Source organism: Cucurbita pepo, chromosome LG11 (assembly GCF_002806865.2).
Source record: "Cucurbita pepo subsp. pepo cultivar mu-cu-16 chromosome LG11, ASM280686v2, whole genome shotgun sequence".
Lineage (NCBI taxonomy): Eukaryota > Viridiplantae > Streptophyta > Magnoliopsida > Cucurbitales > Cucurbitaceae > Cucurbita > Cucurbita pepo.
The window spans coordinates 7,452,018-7,479,313 of NC_036648.1; the positions used below are offsets into that span (position 1 = coordinate 7,452,018).

Below are 27,296 nucleotides of genomic sequence, written 5' to 3' on the forward strand. Positions count from 1 at the left end.
ATATTACTCTCCACAATGGTATGATTTTATGGCTTTCCTCTTGACTACATAACAGATTGATCATTCTCTATTTTCTTTTTTGAATAGTTTTTTTTTTTATAAATATTTTAAAGATAAAAATAACTTAAAAATAGAAAATTACGTGGCCACCTAACCAATCAAAAATTTCGGGTTGGATCAACCCGATCATTAAAAGATTTTTTTTTTTTTTTTCGATAACGGATCACACGCGTATTATAGAAAAAGGGAATTTGGAATCCCATAATAAACGCGTTTAAAAAATCACAATTATTTTTTTTCCTTTTCATAGTCGGTTTCTTTTAATTAATTAATTAATCCCACTTCCCTGGAAGCTTCTTCTTCTTTTTTTTTTTTTTTTTTTTTTTTTTTTTTTTTTTTTTTTTTTTNTTTTTTTTTTTTTTTTTTTTTTTTTTTTTTTTTTTTTTTTTTTTTTTTTTTTTTTTTATTATTATTATTTTTTTAATTTCCTTACCGCATTATATATAACCGATCCCTTCATTTACGACGCTCATAGTTATCTGCAAGTTTCGAAAGCCTCTCTGAATCTTTGAGATTTGTTGTTCATTCTTCCTTTTTGAATCCAATTGAAATTTTCTTCTTCTGATTCTTCGTTCATGGAGTGTAGAACTTTAGATATCAACATCAAGAGGGCCTACGGCCTCAAGAACGTCAATCTCTTCTCCACGATGGATGTATACGCCGTCGTTTCGATCTCCGGTGATCCCCGCGGGAAGTCGAAGCAGAGGACTCCGGTGGCTAAAGATAGTGGCTCAGATCCTTACTGGAATTTTCCGATGAAGTTCACGATCGATGAGGCTGCGGCACAGAGCGATCGCCTCAATCTTAAGATCAAATTCGTTTCCAGTCGGAGCTTAGGCGATAGGAAGATCGGGAAGGTTATTGTTCCGATCAAGCGATTGCTCGATGAAAGTGCTAAAGGAGATGAAGGAAAATCCGAGAGAACCCTAACTTTCAGCGTCAGGACGTTGAGCGGAAAGGAAAAAGGTACCGTCGAATTTTCGTACAAATTTGGGGAAAAATACACGGTTCAGGCACCTCCACCGCCACCGCCACCGCCGGTTATGAAATCCGGTGAGCCGGTGACAGCTTATCCCCTAGGTTATCCTGGATCTAGTTCCGGATATGCGGCCGGAGGTGCACATCCGCCTCCTGCGGGGACCGCTTATGCATATCCGCCTCCGCAGCAAGGATACGGATATCCACCGCCTCCACAGGCTGGATATGGCTACGGCGGTTACCCTCCGCCGCAGCAGGGGTATGGATATGCGCCGTATAAGCCACAGAGACCGCAGAGGAGCGGTATGGGCGGTATGGCTTTGGGAGCCGGAGCTGGTCTGCTCGGAGGTTTGCTAATCGGCGATATGATCTCAGATGTGGGTGATTCGATGGCTTATGATGCTGGATATGATGCTGGTTTTGGTGATGGCTTTGATTTCTAAAGCCATCTCGTTCTTCATCATCTTCTTCTCCTCGTTTTCTGATCATTCTTTCTGTCATGTAAATACAACTTCTAAAGCTTTAGATTACAGATATTACTTTTAAGTTTTGGGGATTATCCATTAGAATATGATAAATGTGCTTTTAGATTTGTGATGTTTGTAAATGAATCTTCCACTGACATTAGATTGAATCGATTGTAGCTTTTGTTTTGCTGATCTCTAATAATCTATTTCTCTCATCACTTCAATTGTTTTGGATTTCACATAGCAACTGAACTGTGCTTGATTAACACAAATTTAGATCCATTGATACTGTGTGTATGATATGAAAAAAGTTGCACGAATGGTTTTGAAAATTTGATATATAGAATATTGGAATATTAGGTCATATATTGATCTCCACAGAATATGTTCTAAAGAAAACATCCTTTCCCTTTAGCTTTTCTCAAAGAAAAACCACTTTTGTTTTCATATGCTATAGTGTAAATTCAAAAAGAAAAGCAGACAGCACGAAACTCGAGTTTAAAAACTATTTCCATACATTAATTTCTTTATTGCCATTCGAAAAGCTCAAGAACATACCATCATCTGTTCCGATTGTGGCATACAAGAACAAACAACCAGCAGCGCCAACAGCGGCAATCCGCCAAAGCATGTTGTATGAGCTCGAATCCTATCACTGTAAAAATCAAATCCGTCAATAGGAGAAAAATCGGATTTCGACTGCAGATTATGGAGTGGTTAACATAAATATTACCAGAAACTGAATCATCTGGCGCCGTCTTCATTGCTCGGGATAACTCACGAACGTCTGTTAAACCCGTGACTGCACCCTGCCCATCCGGTAGAACTCCGATAAGGAGATGAACAATATTGAGACCTGATTCCACACTCCACACATGAGCCTAACAGTTTTGAGAAAATAGCTGATGGAGATAAACAGTTGATTATTTTATTGTAAATTTTGATTCAGTATCATGTTCGTAATAGTTAAATTCTTGAAGTTTCTTAAAGATCATCATGAAATCATACAGTAAACCGAATAGTCGACACACTGATGATAATCTTTGAACATGCAATCTATGATACTGACATTACAAAGAGAACTGATATTCACAGAGCAAAATGACGAGAACAGAACACTTGAAAACGATTGTGTTCCCAATAGATATTGTGAAATGGATACGTACATCAGACAGAAACTAGAGATCAAAACAGCTAGTTCTTCTAAGAAACTAGGGATTCAAGGAGAGAGAACTAAATTTATACACAAAAAGAAAAGTTAAAAATCATTCTCGGAAACATTTACTTAATTTAGGCCTTCTTTGGCGATTTCTGAGCCTTTTCTGCAGGAGAAGTGGAATTTGACGATGACTTCTTGGGAAGGAGGACTGGATGAATGTTTGGAAGAACACCACCACTGGCAATGGTGACTCCTTGAAGCAATTTTCCAAGCTCCTCATCATTCCTCACAGCCAGAAGAACATGCCTAGGGTTTATCCTGTTCTTCTTGTTGTCACGAGCAGCATTCCCAGCCAATTCCAAAACCTACATTACGATCAACACAAATTTTAAAATCGAGAACTGTTTACGTTCTAGGAATGCGAATGAAGATGAATCTCATCTCAAATGATAAACTACCTCAGCGGCGAGATATTCGAGGACAGCAGCCAAGTAGATCGGAGCTCCGGCGCCAGTGCGCTGTGCATAACGGCCTTTCTTAAGGTACCGACCGATCCTTGCGACAGGAAATTGCAGTCCGGCCTTCGCCGACTTCGATATCTTACTTCTGTTACCACCTTTTCTTCCACCGGCGCCTTTGGTTCCTTCCATGGTTGAAAATTCAGAATCTAAGTTCCGGAATTCGAAGATCAATTGCAACGATCAATAGATGAACTGTATATTTATCCGACGATTAACTTCGCGAATACGGACTGGAGGTTGAATATAAAGGGGCTGTAATGGCGGGATGGTTGTTTTTTTCGAAAAATAATCGGACGGCTGGATATGCTACACGTACCAATCCTTGTGTTTCAATCCGACGGATCATATTGGAAGTCTCGTATGATAATATCAGTTGTTCATTTTGTGTGTAGAGATCTGACGGTTAGGTTTATGCCATGCTGGCAATCCGGATTGCCAAATTCTCTAGATTAATGCAAATATTAATTTATTGATCTTATTTTAATACTTTCAGTTTAAATAATAAATAATAATAATATTATTAAATATTAAATAATATAAAATATCTTCCGCGTAATTTTGAATTATATCATTAAATTTTCAAATTTAATGTCTAATTATTAAATATTAAATAATATAAAATATCTTCCGCGTAATTTTGAATTATATCATTAAATTTTCAAATTTAATGTCTAATTAATAATATGTTGAAATTCTATAAAAGTCAATAAATGGTAAAACCCAATTGTTATTATTAAGGGATAGATTAATAATAATATTATTAAGGGACATATTTTTTTCACATGAGAAACATTTAACTAAATACATTAAAAAAAAAAAAAAAAAACTAAACATATTATAGCTTCAAAGTAATAAATAATAAGCATCATTTAATTAATAATAAAAATACTAATAATAATAGTAATATAGCAACAATAATTTAAAATAATTCATTACAAAGAGAGAGAGAAAAAAAGTATTCTTGGCGATAAATAAAGAAAATGCGCATCCGGGGAATCGAACCCCGGTCAGTACCGTGGGAGGGTACTATGATACCACTACACTAGATGCGCAATTGATTATTCAATTTTTTTATTAATAGTAAATTATTTCTTTTAATGTTTTTTTTTGGATAATACGTTGATTTTGTCTTTAGGTTTCAAAAGTCCAATCTTGTTTTATGAACTTATTCAACTTCTCCCCTCTCCTTCAACCACGGCTATCGCCACCGTCCTCTACCGTCGTCGTTCAAATGGTGACGTGGAACAATGAGAAATGAAGGAGAAACTCAGTCGTAAACTTAATAAGAATCGAGTGACATTCCTTCTTCGACCCAGATTACAAAATCTTTAAAATTTGAGAAAAACCAAATTGAATGATTTCATAAATTTAGGATAAGGTTACATGATTTTAAAATTTATGGACGAACTTAACCTGATTTCCGAGCCGTATGACTCAAAAGTGTAATTTACTCTACTAACAATAATAGACTCGAATGTACATTATTGAACCATGTTTGTCTCCTTCCTAGGCTCTACTCATGCGTGCTTGCCTGCATATGGCAGCCTACCTATGGGAAGAACAAAAGCTTTTTACTCTAACTATTTTGGAAGAAAGGTGCAGACGTGTTTAAATGATCCAAGAATTTGACCAATTCAGACTATTCAACTAAAATCATAAAAATTAGGTTATGATCCTATTCCTTGTTAGGAATCACGACTCTCCATAATAATATGATATTGTCCACTTTGAGCAGCATGACTTTGCTTTGGGCTTCGCCGATGTAGGACTTTCATCCAACACCTCCCATTAATCGAGGCTGACTCCTTTTTCTTTTGGAGTCTTAGTCGTTTTTTATTTCACTATGGCTTGGATTTTTTTCTTTTGGAGTTCTTTGTTCGACATTTAAGGATTCTTTTGGCATGACTAAGTTTAGGACATGACTCTGATACCATGTTAGACAAACACGACTCTCTACAATGGTACAATATTGTCTACTTTGAGCATAAACTCTGGTGGTTTTGCTTTAAGCTTCTCCAAAAGACCTCGTTTCAATGGAGATAGCATTCTTTGATTATAAATTCATGATCGTTACCTAAATTAGCCGATGTGGGACTTTCATCCAACATTCCTAATGTGTTAGATGAGCATCCGAGCAAGCCATCGAAGAGAGGCAAATACCTACTTAGGCAATAAAAAAATAGAAAAAAATATTTTAAATAAAAATTAGGTATGAGGTTAGTAATTAAGGAAAAAAATGATAAAAGGATTAAGAATAATAAAAAGTAAACCTAAAATGTAAATTTTGGTATTAAAAAATGGTCGAGAATCGACGGCAACGGAGAAAACGGAGCAATTGGTGGAGAGTTTGGTGGAAAAGGGGAAACGGAAAGAAAAAGCATGGAATAAATGCGTTTTCGTTAACGGATTTTTTGACGGTCTTTACAAATATATTTTTTTAAAAATAAAGTAATTAATTATTAATAAGTTGTATTTGTTTATTTACTTTTTTTTTATTAAATAAAAAAAATCCAAATTTCTTCTCACCAACCAGAGAGAGACGACAGCAGGTCAACTACTGCTGTGTTCAGTGGAAGTTGAAATACCTGAAATGCCCTCACAATTATGTTTTGATTGCCAAGTTGCCATTATTTGAGCTTGGGTTTCCCTTCCCATTTTGTGGGCTCATTTTTATTTAAATATGACTAAATTAAGCAAAAAAAAAATATCTTTACACTTTTAATAATTAATACCTTTAATTTTTTTAAAAATACTTCAAAATCACCTTTAAATTTAAAATAAAAATTAAAATAATTTTACGGTTAGTATCACACTAAAAAAAAATATTGGTGAATTTTCGAAAAAGATATTAAAAATTTTGGAGATTATCTATGAAGTGTTAATATACACGTTTTGTCCACGATAAGTTCTCCATTAAAGTACGTTTGGATTAGATTATTAAACATAAAATTCAATATATATATATATATATATATATATATATATATATATATATATATATTTGGATTAGATTATGACATAAAATTAAAAAAAAAAAAATATATATATATATATATTTAGGATGATAGAAAAATGAAAAAAAAAAGAAAAAAATAAATTTTTTTTCCTCAAAACGTCGGCGTTTTTTAAACTTATTCATTTTCCCACGATTGGGTACTCGGTGGGAGTGGTTGTCCATTACGTTTTCAAAAAGAATCTCTCTGAATGGCATAAACGTAATTAGGTAGCAAAAGAAGGGTATATGTTCTGACCACGTTCTAAATAAGTCTTGGACTAGCTTCTCACAGCTCGCTTTTCGGTCTAAAGAAACACCGGTAGGTAGAAGAAGCAGAACAGAACCCACCGACGAATCGCCGGAGCGACCCCCCGGAGCTGAAGAAACCGTCAATTCTGAAGAGAACGGAGAAGAAAGAAGAGAGCAGAGAGCAGAGAAAGAGAGATCGTTCTTGCGTGGCAATGGCAGGATTCAATTCTCCGACCTTCCTCCTGATCTACGCCACCGTGTTCGTGGTCTTCAGCTTCTCCTCAACCGCCGTCCTCGGAAGCCTCGGGATCCAGCACAGCGTTGCATGGATTCCTAACCAGGCGACCTGCAAGGGCTCCATAGCGGAGTGTTTCGGCGGAGAGGAGTTCGAATTTGATTCCGAAATCAGCCGTCGTATCTTGGCCACCAGCCAGTACATCAGCTACGGCGCTCTGCGGAGGAACACGGTACCTTGCTCGAGACGCGGTGCATCCTACTACAATTGCCAGCCTGGAGCTCAGGCCAATCCCTATACTCGTGGATGCAGCGCCATTACGAGGTGCAGGAGTTGAGTAATTTATTTGTACTCTTTGTTTAATAACCTTTACTCTTCCTTTAAATGTTTATTGATCTTTTTCTTTTCTCTTTTATATCTTTCCTTTGAGATGGCTTTGATTGTTATACAAATTGAGCAGGGGAGATTGATTATATAGTGTCGTCGTTGTCGTTGTTATAAGTGATGAAAATTGTTGTGGTTAATTAATTATATATCTCTTTTCAATAATGTGATAGTCTTGTAGTGGCTTGGATGTTCGTCCCTGTTTCTTTTCCTTTCTTGATTGAAGGGAAAAGAGAGTCTGCAAAGGCTGTAATAAGTTGGAATTAGGGAGAATTATGGATCCCATCATGAGATCAGATTGAGAATAAATTGATTGTTGTTTGAGTATAATTGATTGTGTTTCTGGTGTTGTTTTCGGGTTTAGATGAACTTCACGAGGTCATTTCTTTCCACTTGGGTTATGAAAGGGTGACTAGAACCTTTGTTTTCGTTACCTTGTTTTCTGTTTCTCTTTTCTCTATTTGTGGTAAAGAATCTTAAACCCTTTAGGGAAAGTATCTAGAGAGGAGTTTTCTGGAGGAATCATATTAACATTTTGATTCTTGGTACTCTGAATGGGCTATCATATTCACAACACAAATAGATATCAGACATTTATTAGCGTATGCATATATATGTGTGTGTTCTTTGATTCTGATCTACTTAGTTTTGGTGAGATACTGTGGACATTAACGTATTCTTTAAGTAAAACAAGTTCCATGGATTAGCCTAATGATCAAAAGGGTGACTCAGATGTGAGATCCCTCATCGGTTGGAGAGAGGAACTAAGCATTCTTGATAAGGGTATGAAAACCTCTCCCTACTATACACGTTAAAAATCTTGGGGGAAGCCTGAAAAGGAAAGGCCAAATAGCACAATATTTGCTAGTGGTGGACTTGGGTTGTTACAAATGGTATCCGAACCGACAGCGTGCAAGTGAAGACGCTGGACCCCAAGGGGATGGATTGTGAGATCCCACATCAGTTGGAGAGAGAACGAAACATTCTTATAAGGGTGTGGAAATCTCTCCCTGGCAAACGCAAACGCGTTTTAAAAACCTTAAGAGAAAGCTCGAAAGGGAAAAATCTTATAAGGGTGTGGAAATCTCTTCTTAGAAGACGCATTTTAAAAACCTTGAGGGAAAACTCGAATGGGAAAGGCCAAAAAGAACAATATCTTCTAGCGGTGGGCTTAGACTCTTACATTTTTTGAGTAACAGGTTCAAACTAGTTGGTGCGGTGGTGGCTATCTACCTAGGATCTTAAACGTTCTTCTACTCTTCTAACTCCCGTAGGTTGTGTTATGAGATTGGTCTAGTTATACATGATGTGGATTGGACATTATATGTATCAATCTATCTATTTGAGTAATGGTAAAGATATGTTTGTCTGAATGGCTTTGGAGATTTTTTCTTAAAGTTAAAAGAGAGTCCCAAATAATTGTGGGTATGATTAGGCTTCTTGAACAAGGTAATTTGAGAAGTGGTTGTGATGTCTTATTTGTCGTTTGATGTGACTTGCTGAGAAAAAGGTAGATGTTGGATGGATATTATATATTTTTTGAGTTTGGTATGATTTTGACATGCCTACTTCCCATATACCTATTTTTTATGGTCCAAGTGTCGGTTAAAAGAAACCATGGTTCAGGAGTCATTTTGGAGAAAGATAAACCAAATCTGGAAAACCCCACATGACCTTACTTGAATAAGATCTGTTCTATAAGATCTGTGCTATAGGTTGCACAAAATCCTTACCATATTTGACAGATACGATTTCCAACTTCACCGACCAAACTCTACCCACCATGTCATTTGAGTTCAGTTCAGATCTGATATGAACTCATATAGATGTTTCGAGAAGGCTATGTCGATCTCGAAAACGAGGGAAGAAAGGATGAAACCCAATTCTTTATAGCCCTTTCCAGATCTGGTTGAGTTAGCTGTTTGGTTGGAAAGTTAGATGTTTGAGGAGTTTCACATTAGATCTTGTAGGATTTGAATCTGCTGTACAATCTTTTGATTTTGATCTGGATGATCACAGATCTAGCTTGATCTGCTAGGATTTGTTCATCGTTGTTGTTGTATGATGTCGATCTCAATAACTGAATCTGAGACCGTGTAGACTTCTTTTGATTTTGATTTGAATGATCACAGATCTAGCTTGATCTATTCGGATTTGTTCATTGTTGTTGTATGATGTCATCTCAATAACTGAATTTGAGTCCATGTAAACGATCCAATCGGCTCAAAGAGAGACGTCTTTTGATTTTGATATGAATGAGCACATATCTAGCTTGATTTGCTGGGATTTGTTCATCGTTGTATGATGTCGATCTCAATAACTGAATCTGAGACCGTGTAGACTTCTTTTGATTTTGATTTGAATGATCACAAGTTTGATCTGTTGGGATTTGTTCAACGTTGTTGTATGATGTCATCTCAATAACTGAATTTGAGTCCATGTAGAGATCCAATCGTTTTGATTTTGATATGAATGAGCACATATCTAGCTTGATTTGTTGGGATTTGTTCATCGTTGTATGATGTCAATCTCAATAACTGAATCTAAGACCGTGTAGACGACCCAAACGGCTCAAAGAGAGCGACGTCTGCACGGGAGAATCTATTCCCCTCTTCATGTAATGTTTGTCTGGTTCATGACCAAGGTAATTAATGGTTGGGCCATGACACCCTAGCAGTGACTTAACTGTTGCAGTCTGTGGTTCCTTTAACAACCAGAACTTGTCTTTTCTCTATGTTCTATGTCTCTTCCTTGTCCATGGCAAAGGGCATCGAAGAAAGGTGCATCTCCAACCTTGAAATTCATTGTTTTTTTTGTTAATTATAAAAAGTTTCTATAATTTTACCGTTTCATCCTTTAAAAATTACAATATTACCCTTTTGAGTTGGAATTATTTAAAATTTTAGATAAAAATTGAGACTTGAAATACGGTGGTAATAACCTAGAATGAAAACTTAAATTTCACTACCGCACCGTTTTGTTCCAATTTTTTTTGAAGTTCTAAAGGATATCTACTTGAACGGTAGTTTTGATCATTTATGTTGTACTTTCGTGTTCAACAATACGTGAGAAAAATTTGAATCTTTAACATTTTAGGTAAAAATGTAATATCTTAAGATAGTTAGGTTGCAAAACAGACATAATAATCGGATTCTGTTAGGTTAATTTTTGAGCTAACGAGATAAATACAATAGAACGGGAAAATCTTAGTAGATAGAATATATATGTCAATAAAGACGAAATAGTACATGCTCGAGTGTATTTATTTTAGTATTTATGATAAATATTGGTTTTGAAAATCATCATTCAAACAATATATTTTAAAAAAATAATATTTATCATAAACATTTGAAATAATTATCTTTGAATGAAAATTGTATATTACAAAAGAAAAAAAAAATCAAAATGGAAAATTAAATATAGGTGTGAAAATAGGTTATTTGTCATATAACAACTAATTGGGCCATGAAATTGTTGGGCCTCCCTCATTTTATCCGGCCCAAATTTCGGCCCATTTGGACATTTCTTCTCTATTAATCGGGGGGGGAATTCTACTCCTTACAATTTTCACGTCTCTGAAAACTCGAGAAGAAGCTAAAATCCTAGAAAATGGCCACCGGGATGAAGCTCCCCATGGCTGTTAGCTTGCAGAAACCCATGGCTATGGCGGTTCCATCTTCCTCATCTCGTCTCCCTAGAGGGATCAATTTCAGGACTTGTTGCAGCATGAACGCTACAAGTAAAGCGAAAATCCCTTTACCTCCGATAAACCCAAAGGATCCATTTCTTTCGAAGCTCGCTTCAGTAGCTTCAACCTCACCTGAAACGTTGCTAAGCCGCCCTGGAAATTCCGATTCTCTTCCATATTTGGATATTTTTGATTCTCCTCAGCTCATGGCTGCGCCTGCCCAAGTAAGTAAGCTGTCCCTCGCTTAATTTCATATGCGTTTTTTTGTTCTTGCTGGTGTTTATATGATTTTCTATTTGGAAACGGAGTTTTATTTAAATTAAGCTTTGTTTGGTAGCTAATGTTGTGAATTTGGTGATTTTCTTATTGGATAAGGTCGAAAGATCAGTTTCCTACAACGAGCATAGGTCGAGGAGGCCGCCGCCTGACTTGCCGTCTCTGTTACTTCATGGAAGAATTGTTTACATCGGAATGCCTGTAAGTGATTGAATTAGTGTTACTGCTGTGCTATACGATTTAACTTGTTTTTCGAGGAACTATTCAACTAATATTAAGGGGGAATTTACCACGATTTTTTCAATATCTTATGGTCGAGTAGTTACATTGAATGAAAAAAATGAAGCATGTTCTTTAAATTATATAAAATTTAAACGTTTTAACTAATGCACGCTGTAAAGGTGCCTCTCATAATTGCATATCGTATATCTTTAGAGGCCTACAGAGTGAAGGAAATTGTAGTTCACGAACCTTGTTGATTGAACTGAAAGTGTTAATTAAGTTGTGTTGGGGTGCTTCGGTATCATGATCCTATTAAAACAGATTTTATGACCTCATTCAGCTACTGATTTTGAAGCTTAGCAATTTTTTTTTTCAAGTGCTCTATACACTGTAGAATGATTTTCGTTTCTTTCCTCTCGAGTTGCATAAGCCCCTATGAAATAGCCATTCACAATATAAGTGTAACATGGTTTTTTTTCTAAGGCATAATTGATTCTAAATGGTTTAGAAACTATTGTGTCAACGTTCTGAGCAGTTTTTAACTGTCTTTTAAAACAAGCTTTCAGCTTCTTGTGTAGAGAATACCATAGTATCTGATCCCTCTTCATTCAATCATTTCTACTCTCAGTTGGTTCCAGCTGTCACGGAGCTAGTTATTGCTCAACTGATGTACTTGCAATGGATGGATCCAAAAGAACCAATATATATTTATATAAACTCCTCAGGAACAACTCGTGATGATGGTGAAACTGTAAGCTTTGAAATTATTCAGCTACATGAAACGAGTCAAATTAAGCTGTTAAAAGCATGCCTATCTTCTTCTTGCTTTATAAAATCTTCTGCCTGCCGTTAGGAGTTTCAGGGTTTGTATTCAGACTATGTCTTACTCATATGTCTATGTGTTCACATGCTTATTGTTAAAGTATTTATTTAAGTTTAAATTTACCGTGAGTATTACCTTGACATCAAAGAAGATTTTGATCCGATGCTTTACTTTTGTCCTAGTTGATTCTGATTTGACATTAGAAGTATATTCTTTTTTTTTTTTCCCAATAACCAAATAATTGTCTGTAGATACGAATATTTGATATGATTCCATCATTAAATTTTCTTCCCTGTCAACTTAAGTTTTTGGGTTCAGTGGTAACTTAACATAGTATAAGAGGTGGAAGTCTCTCGTTCAAATCCCTATATTGTCATTTCCTCCCCATCCCATTTTGATTTCTGCTTGTTGGGTCTTTTAAAAAATTTTCAGGTCCACAAGTGAAGGAAGTGTTAAAGCATTCATTTTGTTCTCCAGTCAAAATCAAGAAAAACAATCTTTTAAACTTTATATTATTCCTCTCTCCAAATGAGATTGTAGCGCTCTTCTTTAGCTTGGCCAAAAGTTTGCTTGCTTGATTGGAGCCATATTTTGTAGCTTGGCTCCTTTTGGGCTGGTTTTTTTGAATTCCCTTTATAATCTTTCATTTTTTTTTTGTCAATGACGGCTCAATCTTTATATGAAGACAATAAAAAATGTGATTGTAGTTTTTAGATTTTGCATTTCCAAAAATATGTTTAATTGTAATTCTTAAGATAGCTTCTTGATCCTAAATATGTGTAATTGGGCGTGGGTGTGGGTTAGTATTCCGAGAACAGTAATACCTGAATTACTTCAATTAGTACCTAACACAAAAATTACTGTAATAATAAAAAAAGAAAGGTTCATCGACCTCAGTAGACCAATTGTAGAACAATTTTTTCTACCTGACAAAGTACACTCCATCAACAATAGCATGGAGATGGAGCTGTGTCTTTCGCGATCTCTGCTAATGGTGTTACATGAGGTGATGAGTCTTTCACAATGTTATGAGATCTGTTCATGAAAAGATATAGATTTTTCATGACATTATCCGAGTATGGGAACAGAGAGGGTATGGTTCTTCCACTTGCTAGCTCACTATTTAAATTTAGGAAAGTGGGTTTGTACAAATACGGATGGCTTAGATGAATATTGCAAAATATGGTAATGGAGGGAAGATGGGTCTTTCTGTTTCACGAGCTAGCTTATTAATTTGATTGTGGAAATGGGTTTTATGATGCTGCATTATATCTTGTTCGGTTTGGAATGGCATTTATTCGTTTGTCATCCTTTTTTCAACATATTAAATTATTTGGCATTCAGGTCGCGATGGAGACGGAGGGTTTTGCTATCTATGATGCTATGATGCAGTTAAAAAATGAGGTGTGTTTTCTTGCGAAACCATTCCGTTTATTCCTACTATTCTTTTGCTGGCAAGATGACAACTAGATGCATTGTGGAGTCTGGAATTACTGGTTAATTTCATTGATTGGTATCTTAGTGTAAGTTATCACTGCACCTAGGGTATGGACTCTCTGGTCATGTCCACATATGGTAGGCACTTGAAATTTCTAGTGTTGTAGGTGCAACAACTGGCCTGAGAAATGACATGCTGATTGACCTCTTTTGCTCCAGACTAATAATTTTAGTTTTGTAAAAAAGATTGAAAGAAAATATTTCTGTAATGTTGGTAGTGTCCTTGGAAATAATTATGCTTTTGTTGTTTGAATCTCTTGCTGGTTTTGTGAAAATTTTATCATCTTTCCATTTGTAAAACATGATACCAAATATCTCATACAGATACACACATTGACTGTTGGAGCTGCCATAGGTCAAGCTTGTCTATTGCTTGCTGCAGGAACTAAAGGCAAACGTTTTATGATGCCACATTCCAAAGGTTTGATGCTTTTGGCACGTTACTTTCTGTTTTTGAATTGGTAACTATACTCTCTCGTATAGAATAATCAAATTTTCCCTCGAATTCATTCCAGCCATGATACAGCAGCCTCGTGTCCCTTCATCTGGTTTGATGCCTGCTAGTGACATTCTGATTCGCGCAAAAGAGGTCAAGATCCTTCTATTGCTTGATAATTTATTTGAAGTAGAACTCAGTTTCTATGACACTGATTTTTGATGGAGCTCTTAGCACTTCGATTCAAGTAGTGAAAAAGGAACTATTCAAAGTCTCAATCAAGTAACCACAGTTGATTTTTTTTTTTTTTTTTTTGCAATGACGATTTGCGCATCGTCATATATCTCGAGTGAATTGGAATTAACTGGTAGATTTGTATCTTATTCCCAAAAAATTTCAAGGGAATTTCCCCCCTACAAGGATACAAGTTGAGCTTTCTATTTCATCTCGTCTTTCAGGTGATAACAAACAGGGACACACTAGTGGAACTCCTAGCAAAGCACACTGGAAATGTAAGCCTAGACCACATTTGTTTCTACTCTTTTCTATGAACTCCAGACACGACATTCCATATAATTCCTTGTACAATCTTAATATTGTCAGTCACTAGAGACAGTAGCTAATGCGATGAAAAGACCATTCTACATGGACGCAATAAAAGCAAAAGAATTTGGAGTTATCGACAAGGTAAATTAACGCACAGATCTTTTTTGGGTTGTAACACGATGCGCTTGCCTCGTTGCTTATGCCTGTAGATTATAATCTAAGTTGGCAACATGTCTCCAGATTCTTTGGCGAGGTCAGGAGAAGATTATGGCTGAAGTGGCTTCCCCGGAGGATTGGGACAAAGGAGCTGGCATCAAAGCTGTTGATGAACTCTAAATCCCCTCTCAGATCTACTCTTCATTCATAGCAAGTAAGCCTATTGTTTCTCCTTTTTGCAAACTCAAATGCCTTGTTCCTTTTTTCAGTATTCAACGTGCAGATGTGTTGTAAAGCCAATAGAATTTAATCTTTCCTTTTGAAGCATGGTTTCATTGAAATTGAAATTTGGGTAGAATGAGAAGCATAATTTTTTTAGTACAAGGTGTCTCCCATCTCCGTAGGGCATATAGATGCGTAATATCATTTAGTTGTTGAAGTGAGGAAATATTTGCTTAGCTCAGTTGAAACCTTTAGCAATAATACCATCCCAATTATGTAAAATATGAAGCCTCGTGCAAGTTTTTTGAACAAGTTTTTGGATGACAAACCTAAGGGTTCTCTTATTTTCTCTTATGGATGATAGAGACAATATTGATGATAGCGATATTGATCATAGTGGCGATACTGATGATAGCGACGATATCGAACGTGACCTTGAAATGAAGCTGGAGTTTCTAGCTATGATGAATGTGTCGCTAATTATGGATATGATGCGGGAAACAGACTGATTTTATATCGGTTCAGGTTAGCTAAAACAATGTCTCTTGCACAATATTGATTTCAAATATATCGTGGAATTACGGAGACATGTATTTAAACAATTTTCTAGGCGTTAAAGAATATCCCGTTAAAAAATTCCTATTTAACTTCCTTCCAAAGTGATACAAAAAGAAGAGAAAAAAAGGAATAAGGATATGATCAAACTTTTCTTTAGATGCAACAACAAACCAACTTTTAATGCATTTCTCCATTGCTAATATTGATTAAGATTGAACATAGGTTATTTTATTCACTTTTTTTTCAGTTATTTATTTGTCATATTTTGCTTTAAAATTTTAAAATTTAGGAATTAATAATTTTAATAGGTAATTTTTCAAAAGCTAATATTTTTTACTTTAATATTAGTTTTCTAGAGGAAAAGAAAAATTCAATTAATAGAAAATTATAGAAAAAGAATTATTATATAGTACTTAAAAGGGTCGGCCATTGCCTAATTCACACGTGGCATTTATTGATTTGTTAGTTGTTACTAATTGGACTTGCATTAAAGGAATTATTCAAAAAACGCGGTTTTCCCAATTTGCCAAAAATAAATAAATAAATAAATAAAAGAAAATTGGACTTTTACTTTTATTTATTGTTCTTTGTTATTTTTATTCCTTTTATCCCATTCACCATATTAATGAAGATATGGTTATTTTTCATCTGGGAGTTTTAATGTAATTAATTGAAGTTAGTGGTGCTCAAGTACGTGTAAACTCGAATATAATTTTTTTTATTATTATCATCAACTCGAACTATAATTAAGTCGGTAATTATTATATTAATTATGGATCGATTAATAATATTTTAAAAAATTGATATATTATAGATTAAAGAGATGTAAAAATCTCTTATAAAAAAGTATAAGTAAAATTATTTATCATACATTGATTATTGTGAAGTCAAATAACGAGGAAGACGCTTTTTGGAATGTTCCAATGGAGAATGTTTGAAAAACGTAAAAAGTTGCCATTAGTACCCCTATAGAAAATGGTTCGTGAACAAAACCACTCGAGGATGTTTTTCTTCTTAACACATAAAATTTGAACATTTCTCACAAATCAATTGAAAATATTGCACGTGACTCAATTTTTTCACCTAATGCTTCGAACAGAATTTTTCGCGTTCGAAATTGGGTATGTAAGGTCTAGTTGCAGGTTTTTATAGGTCTTAACACAATCTCTAATGGGTATGTATGTAAGGTCTAGTCGCGTTCATATTTGCCTCGAAAATTATTTTTCATTCAAGTTTGGGACATAAAATTTCATACATTATCGATGATCGAGAACTCAAGTAGATTTTTTGTGGGAATATTCATAGCTAAATTATGAGCATCTTCCTCTCAAATTCTCGTTTTTAAATCAAGATTCTTTGTGAATTTGAATCTTTCTAAAAGAGAATATTTATTAATTTATAGACTTATCGGATTGGTATGAACTATGAACATTTAGTCATTGGGGAAATGAACTATGAACATTTAGTCATTGGGGAAATTCGCAGTAATAATGGAAACCAATTCAGAAGAGAACACATTCCATGTCCAAATTCCAAATCATGCTGCGTGCGCCAATTTGCTATCCTGCGCGGGTCAGCCATCATTTGAAGATTTCAACCAGAAAAAAAAACAGATGTAAGATAGGGAGAAACTCCTTATCCCTAAAATCCATCTATCTTCAGAGCTTGATTCTATCAAATTTGTCTGTAAATATCTCTCTCTCTCAAGTGCCCGAGGTTGTGTGAATCGGAATCATTCGTGTAATCGTTGCTTGGCTGCTTTGTGTTGACCTATTTTTGATACTCTTTCCATCCAGGGGGCTTTTCTTCTTGTTCTTCTTGTTCTTATTCTTCTTGTTTTGTTGTGTGGATTCGTTGTTCCGACTTTGATTTGATTCTCTCGTCTCTTTTGAAGAGTTGGGTGTTTAATTTTCTCCAATTTGGAGGATACCCTTTTGATCTCTCTTCGACTTGAAACAGCCAATATTGATTTTCCCTCTTTTGAAGAGCCAAATTCCTTCTATAAACAGGTTAAGTTGAGCCATTAGAGGAAGTTCTAGCGCTTTCTGGTGTGAATCTTGGAGGAAACTGTGTAGAAGAAGAAGAAGAAGAAGGATGATGACAATGGAAGGAATGGAAAAGGGGGTTTTGGATGACATAATTAGAAGGCTGTTGGAAGGTAGAGGCGGCAAACAGGTTCAGCTTTCAGAGGCTGAAATCCGCCATCTCTGTGTCAACGCCAGGCAAATTTTCCTCTCTCAACCAAATCTCCTCCGCCTTAATGCTCCTATTCGTATCTGTGGTAAGTTTGATCTCTCTCTTCTTCTGTTTCTTTCATTTCTGGATTGTAATGTTTTCTAATGTTGCTTTGGACAATCTTAGCTAAGTCTATGGTTAATTGTACTTCAAATTGTTGCTTCAACCTATGGCTTGGAATTTTGATTAGCTTGAGTTTGTGGAATTGTAGTTCAAGTTTGTATGATCTTTATTTGGTTTATGAGACTATGATTTGAAAGAGTTCGTGTATAGTTTGGTGGGTTTTAAAGGTTTTTGAGTATGGAGTTGGTAGAATCGACGAACGGGTACTCGGTAGGCTTGATCTATGTTTGGTTTGCGCTTAGAGTTAACATATGGTGCAGTGTGGCTTGCAAATGCTTAGGCTATGGAGTTGGTAGAATCGATGAACTGGTACTCGGTAGGCTCGATCTATGTTTGGTTTGCGCTTAGAGCTAACGATGGTTCAGTGTGGCTTGCAAAAGCTTCAGCTATGGAGTTGGTAGAATCAACGAACTGGTACTCGGTAGGCTCGATCTATGTTTAGTTTGTGCTTAGAAATGAAATGATGCCATGATTTTGATGGCGTTTTGATACAATTTTCTTCTTTTGGTTTGATATTTGAGCTTTCTTGTATAAACTAAGAAACGAGCTTGAAACGATGAATAAACGACGTCAATTCTTATGAATTATAACCTTATTTCATATGCTGCCTCTTGTTAACTCTGTGCTCTGTGGGTTCTTCTTCCAGGTGATATACATGGTCAATACAAAGATCTTCTTAGACTATTTGAATATGGTGGGTACCCTCCTTCTGCAAATTATCTTTTTCTTGGCGATTATGTCGATCGAGGCAAGCAAAGTTTGGAAACGATATGTTTACTTTTGGCGTATAAAATAAGACACCCAAATAAAGTATTTCTCTTGAGAGGGAACCACGAAGATGCAAAGATCAATCGAGTCTATGGTTTCTACGATGAATGTAAAAGGAGGTTTAACGTTCGGCTTTGGAAAATATTTACTGATTGTTTCAACTGCTTGCCTGTGGCTGGACTTATTGATGGTAAGATCCTCTGTATGCATGGAGGACTATCTCCAGATTTGAAAAGTTTGGATCAGATTACGCAACTTCCAAGGCCTACCGAGATCCCCGACAATGGTCTTCTCTGTGATCTGCTTTGGTCTGATCCCGATCCTAGTATTCAGGGATGGGCAGATAGTGATCGAGGCGTTTCTTGTACTTTTGGATCAGATCGAGTGGTTGAATTCTTAGATAAGAATGACCTCGATCTCATTTGTCGTGGTCATCAGGTAAAATGCTCTTCCCTGAAGTTTAATACCAACTCTATATATCCGTTTCTATTTCGAGGTGTTGACAGTGTGCATTTTGTTGAAGTTCATCGAGATTGTTAACGTGCACGAGCATAAATTGCAAATATTTCCATCTTTCATTTTATCATCGTTACGAAAATCGTTTTTGTGATCTAACAACTAGGATGCCCTGGAAGTTGTCTATGATTCAAATACAGCAGTCTATTTGGTTGTCTTGTGTAATTCGTTTCGAAATTGTTACGGTTTCGAGCATCTCAGCTCTCTGATTCGCTTTGTGCTTCGTAGTTCTTACCCAGCTCTTTAGATTTTTGAGTTCTTTTCATTTTATTACACAGGTGGTGGAGGATGGGTATGAATTCTTCGCCAAAAGAAGGTTGGTGACCATATTTTCTGCTCCGAACTACGGCGGAGAGTTCGACAATGCAGGTGCTCTATTGAGCGTTGATGAGTCTCTAGTTTGTTCATTTGAAATATTGAAACCCGAGCAAAGAACAGAAGGAAGCAGTTCGGGAATAATTCTTAAGAAGGTACGATACCGAACAAGCGAACATCTTCATCTGCCATTTTCCATTCGTTTTCGGTCTAGCATCGTTAAGACTGTTGTATTGAAAGTTCTGTATCTTTTGTTGAACAGCCTCCCAAAATTGGGAGAACTTGATTGCTTGGAGGAGTTCCTTGTCAATCCTTAGAAGATGAAAATCAAGCTCGAGCGGTGTTGGGGATGACGGAGTCGTTCGTGTTCTGCACTTCATAGTCTTCAAGCTTGTAATGACCATGTCGGAGGTCTGTCGATCGAAGCTGTAAAAATCGAGTATGTCCCCGTCCCGGTATTCGTGCAGGGGGTAGATTTGAATGGTCTCCAATGGCTTCGCTAATTGGTGTGCAGAAGTTGTTTGTGTGTGTAAAGATGAAAGCAAATGGTTCCTCCTGAAATGACTTAGAAAGAGATTGCTTCTTCCATGGTGATTATAAATGATTTGAGTGAATTTCTAATGTTATAATATCCGGTTCAAATCTCTCCATTTTCTGAATTAAAAAAAATAATTAAGTCTAAATTAATAATAATACTATTTTATCTCAAAAATACTTTTAATCTTTTAAAAAATTTCAAAAATATGTTTTGAACTGAAACCTTTGTTTCAAAAATATCATTGAATTTTTAATATATTAAAAAAAAAAAAAAAAAAAAAAATTTAAAACTTTACAAAATTTCATTAACATTTTTCAATTTTTCAAATTTTTTTAAAAGTTAGTTTAAAAAATATTTATGAAATTTTAATGAAATTCTAAAATTAGCGATACCGCCCTTTGTTTTTATATAAAAAAAAAGAAGGTAAAAACCCGTGAATATGGATTTGGATAAAAATCGTCTATTGACAGTTTACAAATTATTTTCGAACTTTTTAATATTACTTTTGAAAGTTTTAAGAGTATTTTTAAAAGTTTTAAGAGTATTTTTAAAAGTTTTAAAAGTATTTTTAAAACGTAGTACTAGTAAATATATTTTTGAATTTTTAAAAAGTTTTTAAGGATTTGAGGCGTGAGGGAATATATGGAATATGGTAAATTCCTCTTCCATTCTATCTTGTGGACATCTCTAATTATAGCCTAATCCGTTATGAGGGACATCCAACGAATATGGAGGTGTGAGGGAATACCTGGAATATGCTACATTCCTCGCAGCTTTCTCAGTCTCCGCTTCGCTCGGTTCCCGTGAACATCTCTAGATATAGCTATGGTAGACATCCTACGAGTGTGGAGACCGGGGAGAATATCTGGAACTTGCTATAAATGTCTTTTGATCATAGTTTTGGAAAAACAACAAAAGTTTGTTGAACAAACACAGTAAACATTCAAGAATTTCCATCTGAAACTGTAACAAAAACTGTGTGTTGGATGATCCAACATCCCACCATTCTCCAAAGAAACAGGAAGGGGAAGAAAGCAATCAAATAAATATCAAAACTACATTACAGAATTCACCCAAGTTAATGAAGCTGCTTCATCACTCCATATCAACAAACTGTTATGCTCACCAAAAATTCTTCAGGAGATTAATCTTAATACACTAATCAAGAGAAATTATCACATTATCCAGTCCTTCCTACAATTGTACAACTACATATAACTCCATTCTTATCTTCTTTCTTTCATTCAAATGGAAGAGCAACCATGGCTGCTACTTTTCAAGCATCAGAACNTAGCTGAGTTTTTTTTTTTTTTTTTTTTTTCTACAAATGTTGAACCTCAATGAATATATGCGGGAGAAGACGAGTACAACGAAGAGACGAGCGAAAAAGCATCGAAGGTCTGATTTTTCCTTTTTCTTTTAAAAGAAAGTTAATGGAAAAGAGGCATAGTTTACCTCATAAATTGGCGTAGGTGTCAGTCATCTTCTACTTCCTCTCCTGATTCCTTGAGTACCAAGAGAACTCGGACTCATATTTGCTTCAATTTTCTTCGTTGCTCGTTGAATAGCGGCATATTTCTGGCGCTGGCTATGACTTTGCCTTTTGCTGCATTATAGACAGTATAAGAATAGAACAGATGGAAAAAAAAAAAGAAAAAAAAAAAGTGGTAGAACATTTTGGGTCTTTAACTCCTTCCTTTCCACTTTTTTGTTTCAATAATGTTTTTGAAATCGAAGCCAATTTGAAAACTAAGACAATAGCTTTTAAAAACTTATTTTTGTTTTTCGAAATTTTCGAAGAATTCAAACGTTTACAAAGGAAAGATGAGAACTATGACTAAGAAATTATGAGAAAACAAGCACCAATTATCTTGTAGAAGCTAAAACCAAAAGCATAGCGATCGACAAACTTATAAAAACGGACTGTATTCAAATCTTGGAAAATAAAAGACCATGTAATGAAGATGTTTAGATTCCCCAACCTTGCAAACAGAAGCCCTGCTGAAAACACCACGGACCCGATCAGCCACGAAACCCGTTCATGAAAACTCATTTCTTTCACCCATTGCTGGAAAGCCTCCCAGAAACCCAAGTAACCTGTTCTTTGTGATGACACTACAGATGGTGAAGTCTTCCACGAATTAGCAATGGAGTCTAGTCTGGCTTTACTACCATAGCAAGAGGCTTCTTCATCAGAAATTTTAACTGAAAAACCTGCAGCGCTGCAAAGCTCCGTGCCATTCGAGACCCATTCGGAAGCCCTGCCACACACAAAGTCATTCACTCCACATGGTGCTAGAACCTGAACCATAAAATCTAATCAGGAAGTATATTTATTCTCGCCTTGCGGCCAAGGCTCAAGTTCATACTTCTACTTCTCGTTAGTTAAAAGAAAATCGTGCATGTAGAAAAATGGTAAAAACAAACTAATATAACTTCAATGAATTTCCAATCATATTATGTTGTGAAAATAACAATAAAAATTACACACCATCACACATGAAAGTCAGCCTAACGCATCAATTTCATTCCTCAACTTTGAACATTGTGTTTATTTAGTCCATAAAGTTAATAGCATTAATGCAATACTAATGAGGCATGCCTATCAGATAAACATCTACTGAGTTGGAATGATGTGCTAGACAACTAAATAGGCTGATGGTATGTCGATGTCAATGTTTTGTCGATGGCATTCATAGAAAATACTAAACAGAAGCATAATCCTAAGTTTAAGAATTAAATTACACGTGTTGTTACCGCTTAGAGACCAGATTTATAGCTAATCCAAAGTTTTACCAGTAATTAGACACCTTTCCCTTTTTCCTTGTAAAATGAGTGTCAAGATCTATGTGCCATTAAGACAATCAGTTTTTAGAAACCTCGTTGTTCAAGGTTATTTCATACTCCAAACCTCTTTGTGTAAGGCATAACCAGCCAAAAAAAAAAAAAACTGCTCACCTGCATTTTAGCATCAACAGAAAAGTAAGCATCAGAGCAAGCTTTGAAGACTCTGTTGCAGAAAGAGGCACATATTAGAGGAGGTCCGGGTCGAACGCCAACTTGTGGATCACAAATTGAGCACTCCAGAAGTTCCCATAATTGCAAGCATTCTTGGTTGCCTTCCCCTGTCGAAGCCAGCCTCCTAACAGAAAGTAAAGCCGCGTGTGTTTGGGCTACACCACAGCAAGTCCTCTTTCGGAAGACTCGACAAAGCGTCAAATCTTGAGCTTTGCTAACCTTTTTCGGAGGTTTTCCTTCCAATGAGAAGGGTGGGAAACGACCACCTTGCGAAATGCAGACATCATTTGATTCACCTACAAGAAAAACACAATTTGTAAATCAAGTCCTATTTGCAACAAAAAAGAAGAGGTAAATTAGTATTCCTTACAATCCATACGTTAACTATTAACGTGATACAAGTCATTCCCTATAACAAGTAGAAAAGAAATGAAAAATTCTACATAGCTATGTCTACCAAACCAAATTACAAATACGCATGGAAGTGAAGCACTGAAAAATAGATTCTTAATTCAATATGATGAAAAGAAAAAGACTTATTCAACTTAGATATGAGACAAACATACAGCCAAGTTCATCCAAACTCATACAACCAAGTCAAACAATAAATTCACAAGAAAGAAGAAACTGCCATAAAGTTTTGTGTTCTACAAGAAAAGAAAATTCTTCACTCACCGATCAGTACTCATTGATAGAAGGCTGATTCCAGAGATTTAGAAAAACAACCATGTTTCCAGATATGAAACAAAAGAGTTGATAAATTGGAAAGAAAAACGTCTAATTTGTCAAAAAATTACACAAAATAAGGAATCAAAAACTTCATTGCATCCAAAAAATCTCGTAAGATCAGAGCGCAACTCGCAGAGTCAAAACCCAGCAGCAATCTCCGGAAATCAGGCACAAAAATCAAAATAAACACCTAATTTATTTCAATTCGACACGATTATGAATCATTTTGTAATGAATCTAAAATGAAAACAGGACTCGTAAAGAAACTATGTTGCAGAACAGTCGAAGAAGGGAATCGCGGAAGAAAGAAAATCAGTTTACCAGATGAAAAGGGAAGCAGCAGATTGAAATTTAGCAGCATGAATAAGTGCCAAATATTTATATTATTCGTCCTTTGCGCCATTTTTGAACTCCTTCGGTGCAAATTCCAATTCACAGACACGAAGAAAGAAGACGATGCTTGGATTTGCAGAGGGACGGACTTTCTGGTGCTGACGGATACTGAACAACCAGTCCTTTTCTGTCCATTGGGCCCAAGCCCAACGAAAATAGTTTGGGCTTAATTGGTTGAGACCCATGGGATTTGGGCTTTTTACCGTTAATGGGCCCAATCTTACTAATGAATTACTAATTTACATATTTGTTATAATTTAAAGGCAAATAAAATTTGTTTAGAAAATACTTTAAAAAGCTTCAAAAAGTTCTTAATTTTAAGATTTTTTATTTTTTATTTTTATTTATTATTATTATTATTATTTTTTAAAATTCCCAACAATTACTCATTTCTCATCTTTGTTCTATTGTTTTTTTTTTTTTTTACCATTTTCTTTGAAGCTATTTTGAGTCGGGAAAGAACCTGTTATGAAACTCTTGGGATTTCATCCAAAGTACTTTTAGATCTAAATTATCTAACAATCCCAAGAACGATAAGGAATTAACTCAAAGAAAATTTTTGGAATGCATTACCTTGTTTATCAAGATTAGGAGTAAAGTAAACTCGTTTCTAAACCAGATAATTTGATTAAGGTTACTCAAATGATTCAACAATTTATAATTTGTTGTACTCGAAAAGTACCGGCGATACTTAACTACGAAAGGGAAAGAGAGAGGAAACGTTTTAGATGAAGGCATGAGAGGGAATGTTTTCAAGGGTTATTAAAATACTCAGCGTTGTTAATCATATGAAATACACGGTGTGTAATTTTTCCACTAAAACCATTTTCAGTAATCACTCTTCACATCATTAGAGGCAGGTTACTCAATTCATAACACTGTGTAACTCTTGTCACATGAAAATCAATATCATTTCCTGCGCTTTAAAATAATTATCTTTGGCTCATTATCTGATTCACACCAAGTGTAACCCTTATCTTGAAAACCATTTTCTGCCTACCCAGAGTGATCATTAGTGGCTGAGTAAACATATTCTCAGTCGTCAAACATAATATGCATGCAATAAGTCTCAAAACATTTATTTTTATGATCAAACATACCTCATATGATACAGCCACAACCATACAATAATAAATATATTTAACCATTTTAATTTTATGGATGTTTTTTCGAAAATGAAATATGTTTATTCTCTTGATTTACAACTAATTAAATTCAATCCTAAACATGATCCCAACATTAACAACAAAACCCATTTAAAATGAAATACTACCCTAATATTCTAATGGCAATAGGTTTAGAGATTTACCAAAATTATCACTTATACCCGTAAGTATCTCGTGTTGGATCGGTATGGCAACTCTAGAGGGGGGTGAATAGGGTTTTAACGATAAAAGTGTTTAAACGTGATTAATTTTTCTAATGATGAAACTTTTTACAAATAAGTAGAAGATGATAATTACTATAACAAAATAATTCAAGTCAAAACAATAATCAAGTAGAACATGCAATAAATCACAATAATAATTTTGAAATTAAATAGAAAAGAGTTAGAGAAAATGACACCGTAGTTTTATAGTGGTTCGGTCAAACTCGACCTACTCCACTCCCCAAGCGCCTCTTGGGAATTTGAATAAAGAACTTTCTCGACTCTTTCCACGGATCTGAGCCAAACCGCTACACCGCTCTTTTTACGAGTTCAAGAGCAAACTCAATCCTTTCCACGGCGCAGGATCAAACCGATACAAGTATTTGAGTTTGATAATAACACACCACAACTCTCTCAAAGAGTAGATTTACAATTTGGGATACTCACACCTATTTCCTCACAATACAATAATAATCCCTCTCAAGAATAAGATGAAAAGAAATAAACTTGTAAGCTTGGAGAGAGCAACAAACAATGGAGACTTTGAACAAATGAGGATTGAAGAATGTATGTAAGTTGTGTATTTTAAAATGTGGGGAAGATGAGTTTATATAGAGGAGAAAAGTGGCAAAATGTAGGATTGAATATTGACCATTGGATTGTGTTAGGAATAATGGAAGGTGGAGATTAAAAGTAAATAAATAAGAAAATTTTCTAAATTCATTTATTTCAAAATTTTAATATAATAGTAATATAATATAATAATAATAAAAAGTTATGTGAGTAACGGTCAAATGAAATTCAAAATTTATTATAAATATAATAATATAATAATAATAAAAACTATGTGAGTAACTACCAAAATTTTAAAATATAATAATATAATAATATAATATAATAATAATAAAAATCGATGTGAGTAACGGTTAGATTCAAATTTATATTTTGTAAAAATAACTTTATTTAAAAATATAATAATAAGAAAAACTCCACCGTTTGTTACTCTCCCAAAATCATAAATGTCATACTTTGATATATTTTGATTTGTCCATCATTTTGATTTTGCTGCCACATCATCACGTCGGGTATGTTGTCTCGACGGTAATTTCTTCGTTTTAGCTCTGATTTGAGTAATTGAAAAGTCGTTGAAATTGTTATTCCCGACCTTATACTGTGGACAGTTCAAAATACTGAAAATAGTTAATAATTAAAAAGTAGGTTTGTTATCGTCAAAACATCAATTAATTGATTGAAATTAATTAAAGTGAGATCAAGGGCCAAAAAGCCAACATCTCAAAGTAGTAAATTTCAAAAAGCCTCCATAGAATGTGTTTGATCTAACCCAAATATTATATTTACAAAACTCTTAATCTAAATAAAATTTAAATCCAATCTCCCACTACTAGTTTTGGATTAAGAGATAAATCTAAGCCATTAAATTCTACAACTAAATTTAAAGCATATTATACATCATTTAAAAATTATAATTATCTTCATCTATATTTTAAAATTCACAAACTTAATTCACAAGATCAAATATGTTTAGCCAATAGTTTATTTTTCTTTTGAAATAATATTTGAATTTATTTTTTCTAACCCAAAACTAATAAAAACTAAAATCTAAAAAGGAAACCAATTTGAAATTTCCGAAGATTTAGCGAAGTTGAAATCCTATCCTTAAAGGAATAGGAAATTCAAAAACAAATCAAAACCCTTTTATCTTCCCAAGAGGATTGGGAAAAGATAGTAACCTATAAAACCAAACCTCTCGCCCTTCCACCATTCAACAATTCCAATTCCAATTCAGAAGTTGTTCAACA

The 27,296-nt window shown here is 34.9% G+C and overlaps 6 protein-coding genes and 1 non-coding gene across 10 annotated transcripts; 4 read left to right on the forward strand and 3 right to left on the reverse strand.

The window, feature by feature from the left end:
* The first annotated feature begins 506 nt into the window (after positions 1-506).
* On the forward strand, positions 507-1,691 carry LOC111804758 (protein SRC2-like). Its single transcript, XM_023689546.1, has one exon. The coding sequence runs from the start codon at positions 636-638 to the stop codon at positions 1,479-1,481; it is 846 nt and encodes a 281-aa protein (XP_023545314.1). The 5' UTR covers positions 507-635; the 3' UTR covers positions 1,482-1,691.
* Positions 1,692-1,765: 74 nt separating this feature from the next.
* LOC111804777 (histone H2A.1-like) lies at positions 1,766-3,432 on the reverse strand. 2 transcript variants are annotated; one of them, XR_002816570.1, is made up of 4 exons: positions 3,123-3,432; positions 2,791-3,029; positions 2,239-2,361; positions 1,766-2,160 (listed from the first exon to the last, which is right to left on the reverse strand). XR_002816570.1 is itself a non-coding variant. In XM_023689571.1 (2 exons), exons 1-2 carry the CDS (start codon positions 3,312-3,314, stop codon positions 2,796-2,798), a joined length of 426 nt encoding a protein of 141 aa, XP_023545339.1. In that variant the 5' UTR covers positions 3,315-3,432; the 3' UTR covers positions 2,546-2,795. The 2 variants fall into 2 exon arrangements, 1 of the variants encoding a protein (XP_023545339.1); XM_023689571.1 differs by lacking the exons at positions 1,766-2,160; positions 2,239-2,361 and having other exon boundaries at positions 2,546-3,029.
* A 734-nt stretch (positions 3,433-4,166) lies between these two features.
* TRNAG-CCC lies at positions 4,167-4,237 on the reverse strand. Its single transcript has one exon. It is a non-coding gene; the product is annotated as a tRNA-Gly (tRNA).
* A 2,227-nt stretch (positions 4,238-6,464) lies between these two features.
* LOC111804779 (protein RALF-like 33) lies at positions 6,465-7,373 on the forward strand. The gene has a single exon (XM_023689573.1). The coding sequence runs from the start codon at positions 6,642-6,644 to the stop codon at positions 6,999-7,001; it is 360 nt and encodes a 119-aa protein (XP_023545341.1). The 5' UTR covers positions 6,465-6,641; the 3' UTR covers positions 7,002-7,373.
* A 3,235-nt stretch (positions 7,374-10,608) lies between these two features.
* On the forward strand, positions 10,609-15,565 carry LOC111804747 (ATP-dependent Clp protease proteolytic subunit-related protein 3, chloroplastic). Of its 3 annotated transcripts, none has more exons than XM_023689527.1 (11): positions 10,609-10,960; positions 11,112-11,213; positions 11,863-11,985; positions 13,402-13,461; positions 13,879-13,975; positions 14,070-14,143; positions 14,449-14,502; positions 14,594-14,677; positions 14,777-14,906; positions 15,279-15,293; positions 15,327-15,565. In XM_023689527.1, exons 1-9 carry the CDS (start codon positions 10,658-10,660, stop codon positions 14,870-14,872), a joined length of 993 nt encoding a protein of 330 aa, XP_023545295.1. In that variant the 5' UTR covers positions 10,609-10,657; the 3' UTR covers positions 14,873-14,906; positions 15,279-15,293; positions 15,327-15,565. The 3 variants fall into 3 exon arrangements, with proteins under 3 accessions (XP_023545295.1, XP_023545294.1, XP_023545293.1); XM_023689526.1 differs by having other exon boundaries at positions 15,279-15,287; positions 15,321-15,565; XM_023689525.1 differs by having other exon boundaries at positions 15,279-15,565.
* A 1,392-nt stretch (positions 15,566-16,957) lies between these two features.
* LOC111804750 (serine/threonine-protein phosphatase PP1) lies at positions 16,958-20,074 on the forward strand. Its single transcript, XM_023689531.1, has 5 exons — positions 16,958-17,087; positions 17,482-17,753; positions 18,477-19,036; positions 19,393-19,584; positions 19,692-20,074. Exons 2-5 carry the CDS (start codon positions 17,567-17,569, stop codon positions 19,713-19,715), a joined length of 963 nt encoding a protein of 320 aa, XP_023545299.1. The 5' UTR covers positions 16,958-17,087; positions 17,482-17,566; the 3' UTR covers positions 19,716-20,074.
* Positions 20,075-21,421: 1,347 nt separating this feature from the next.
* LOC111804755 lies at positions 21,422-24,186 on the reverse strand. The gene is made up of 4 exons (XM_023689543.1): positions 24,036-24,186; positions 22,926-23,281; positions 21,950-22,269; positions 21,422-21,573 (listed from the first exon to the last, which is right to left on the reverse strand). Exons 1-4 carry the CDS (start codon positions 24,115-24,117, stop codon positions 21,447-21,449), a joined length of 885 nt encoding a protein of 294 aa, XP_023545311.1. The 5' UTR covers positions 24,118-24,186; the 3' UTR covers positions 21,422-21,446.
* Between the last annotated feature and the right edge of the window lie 3,110 nt (positions 24,187-27,296).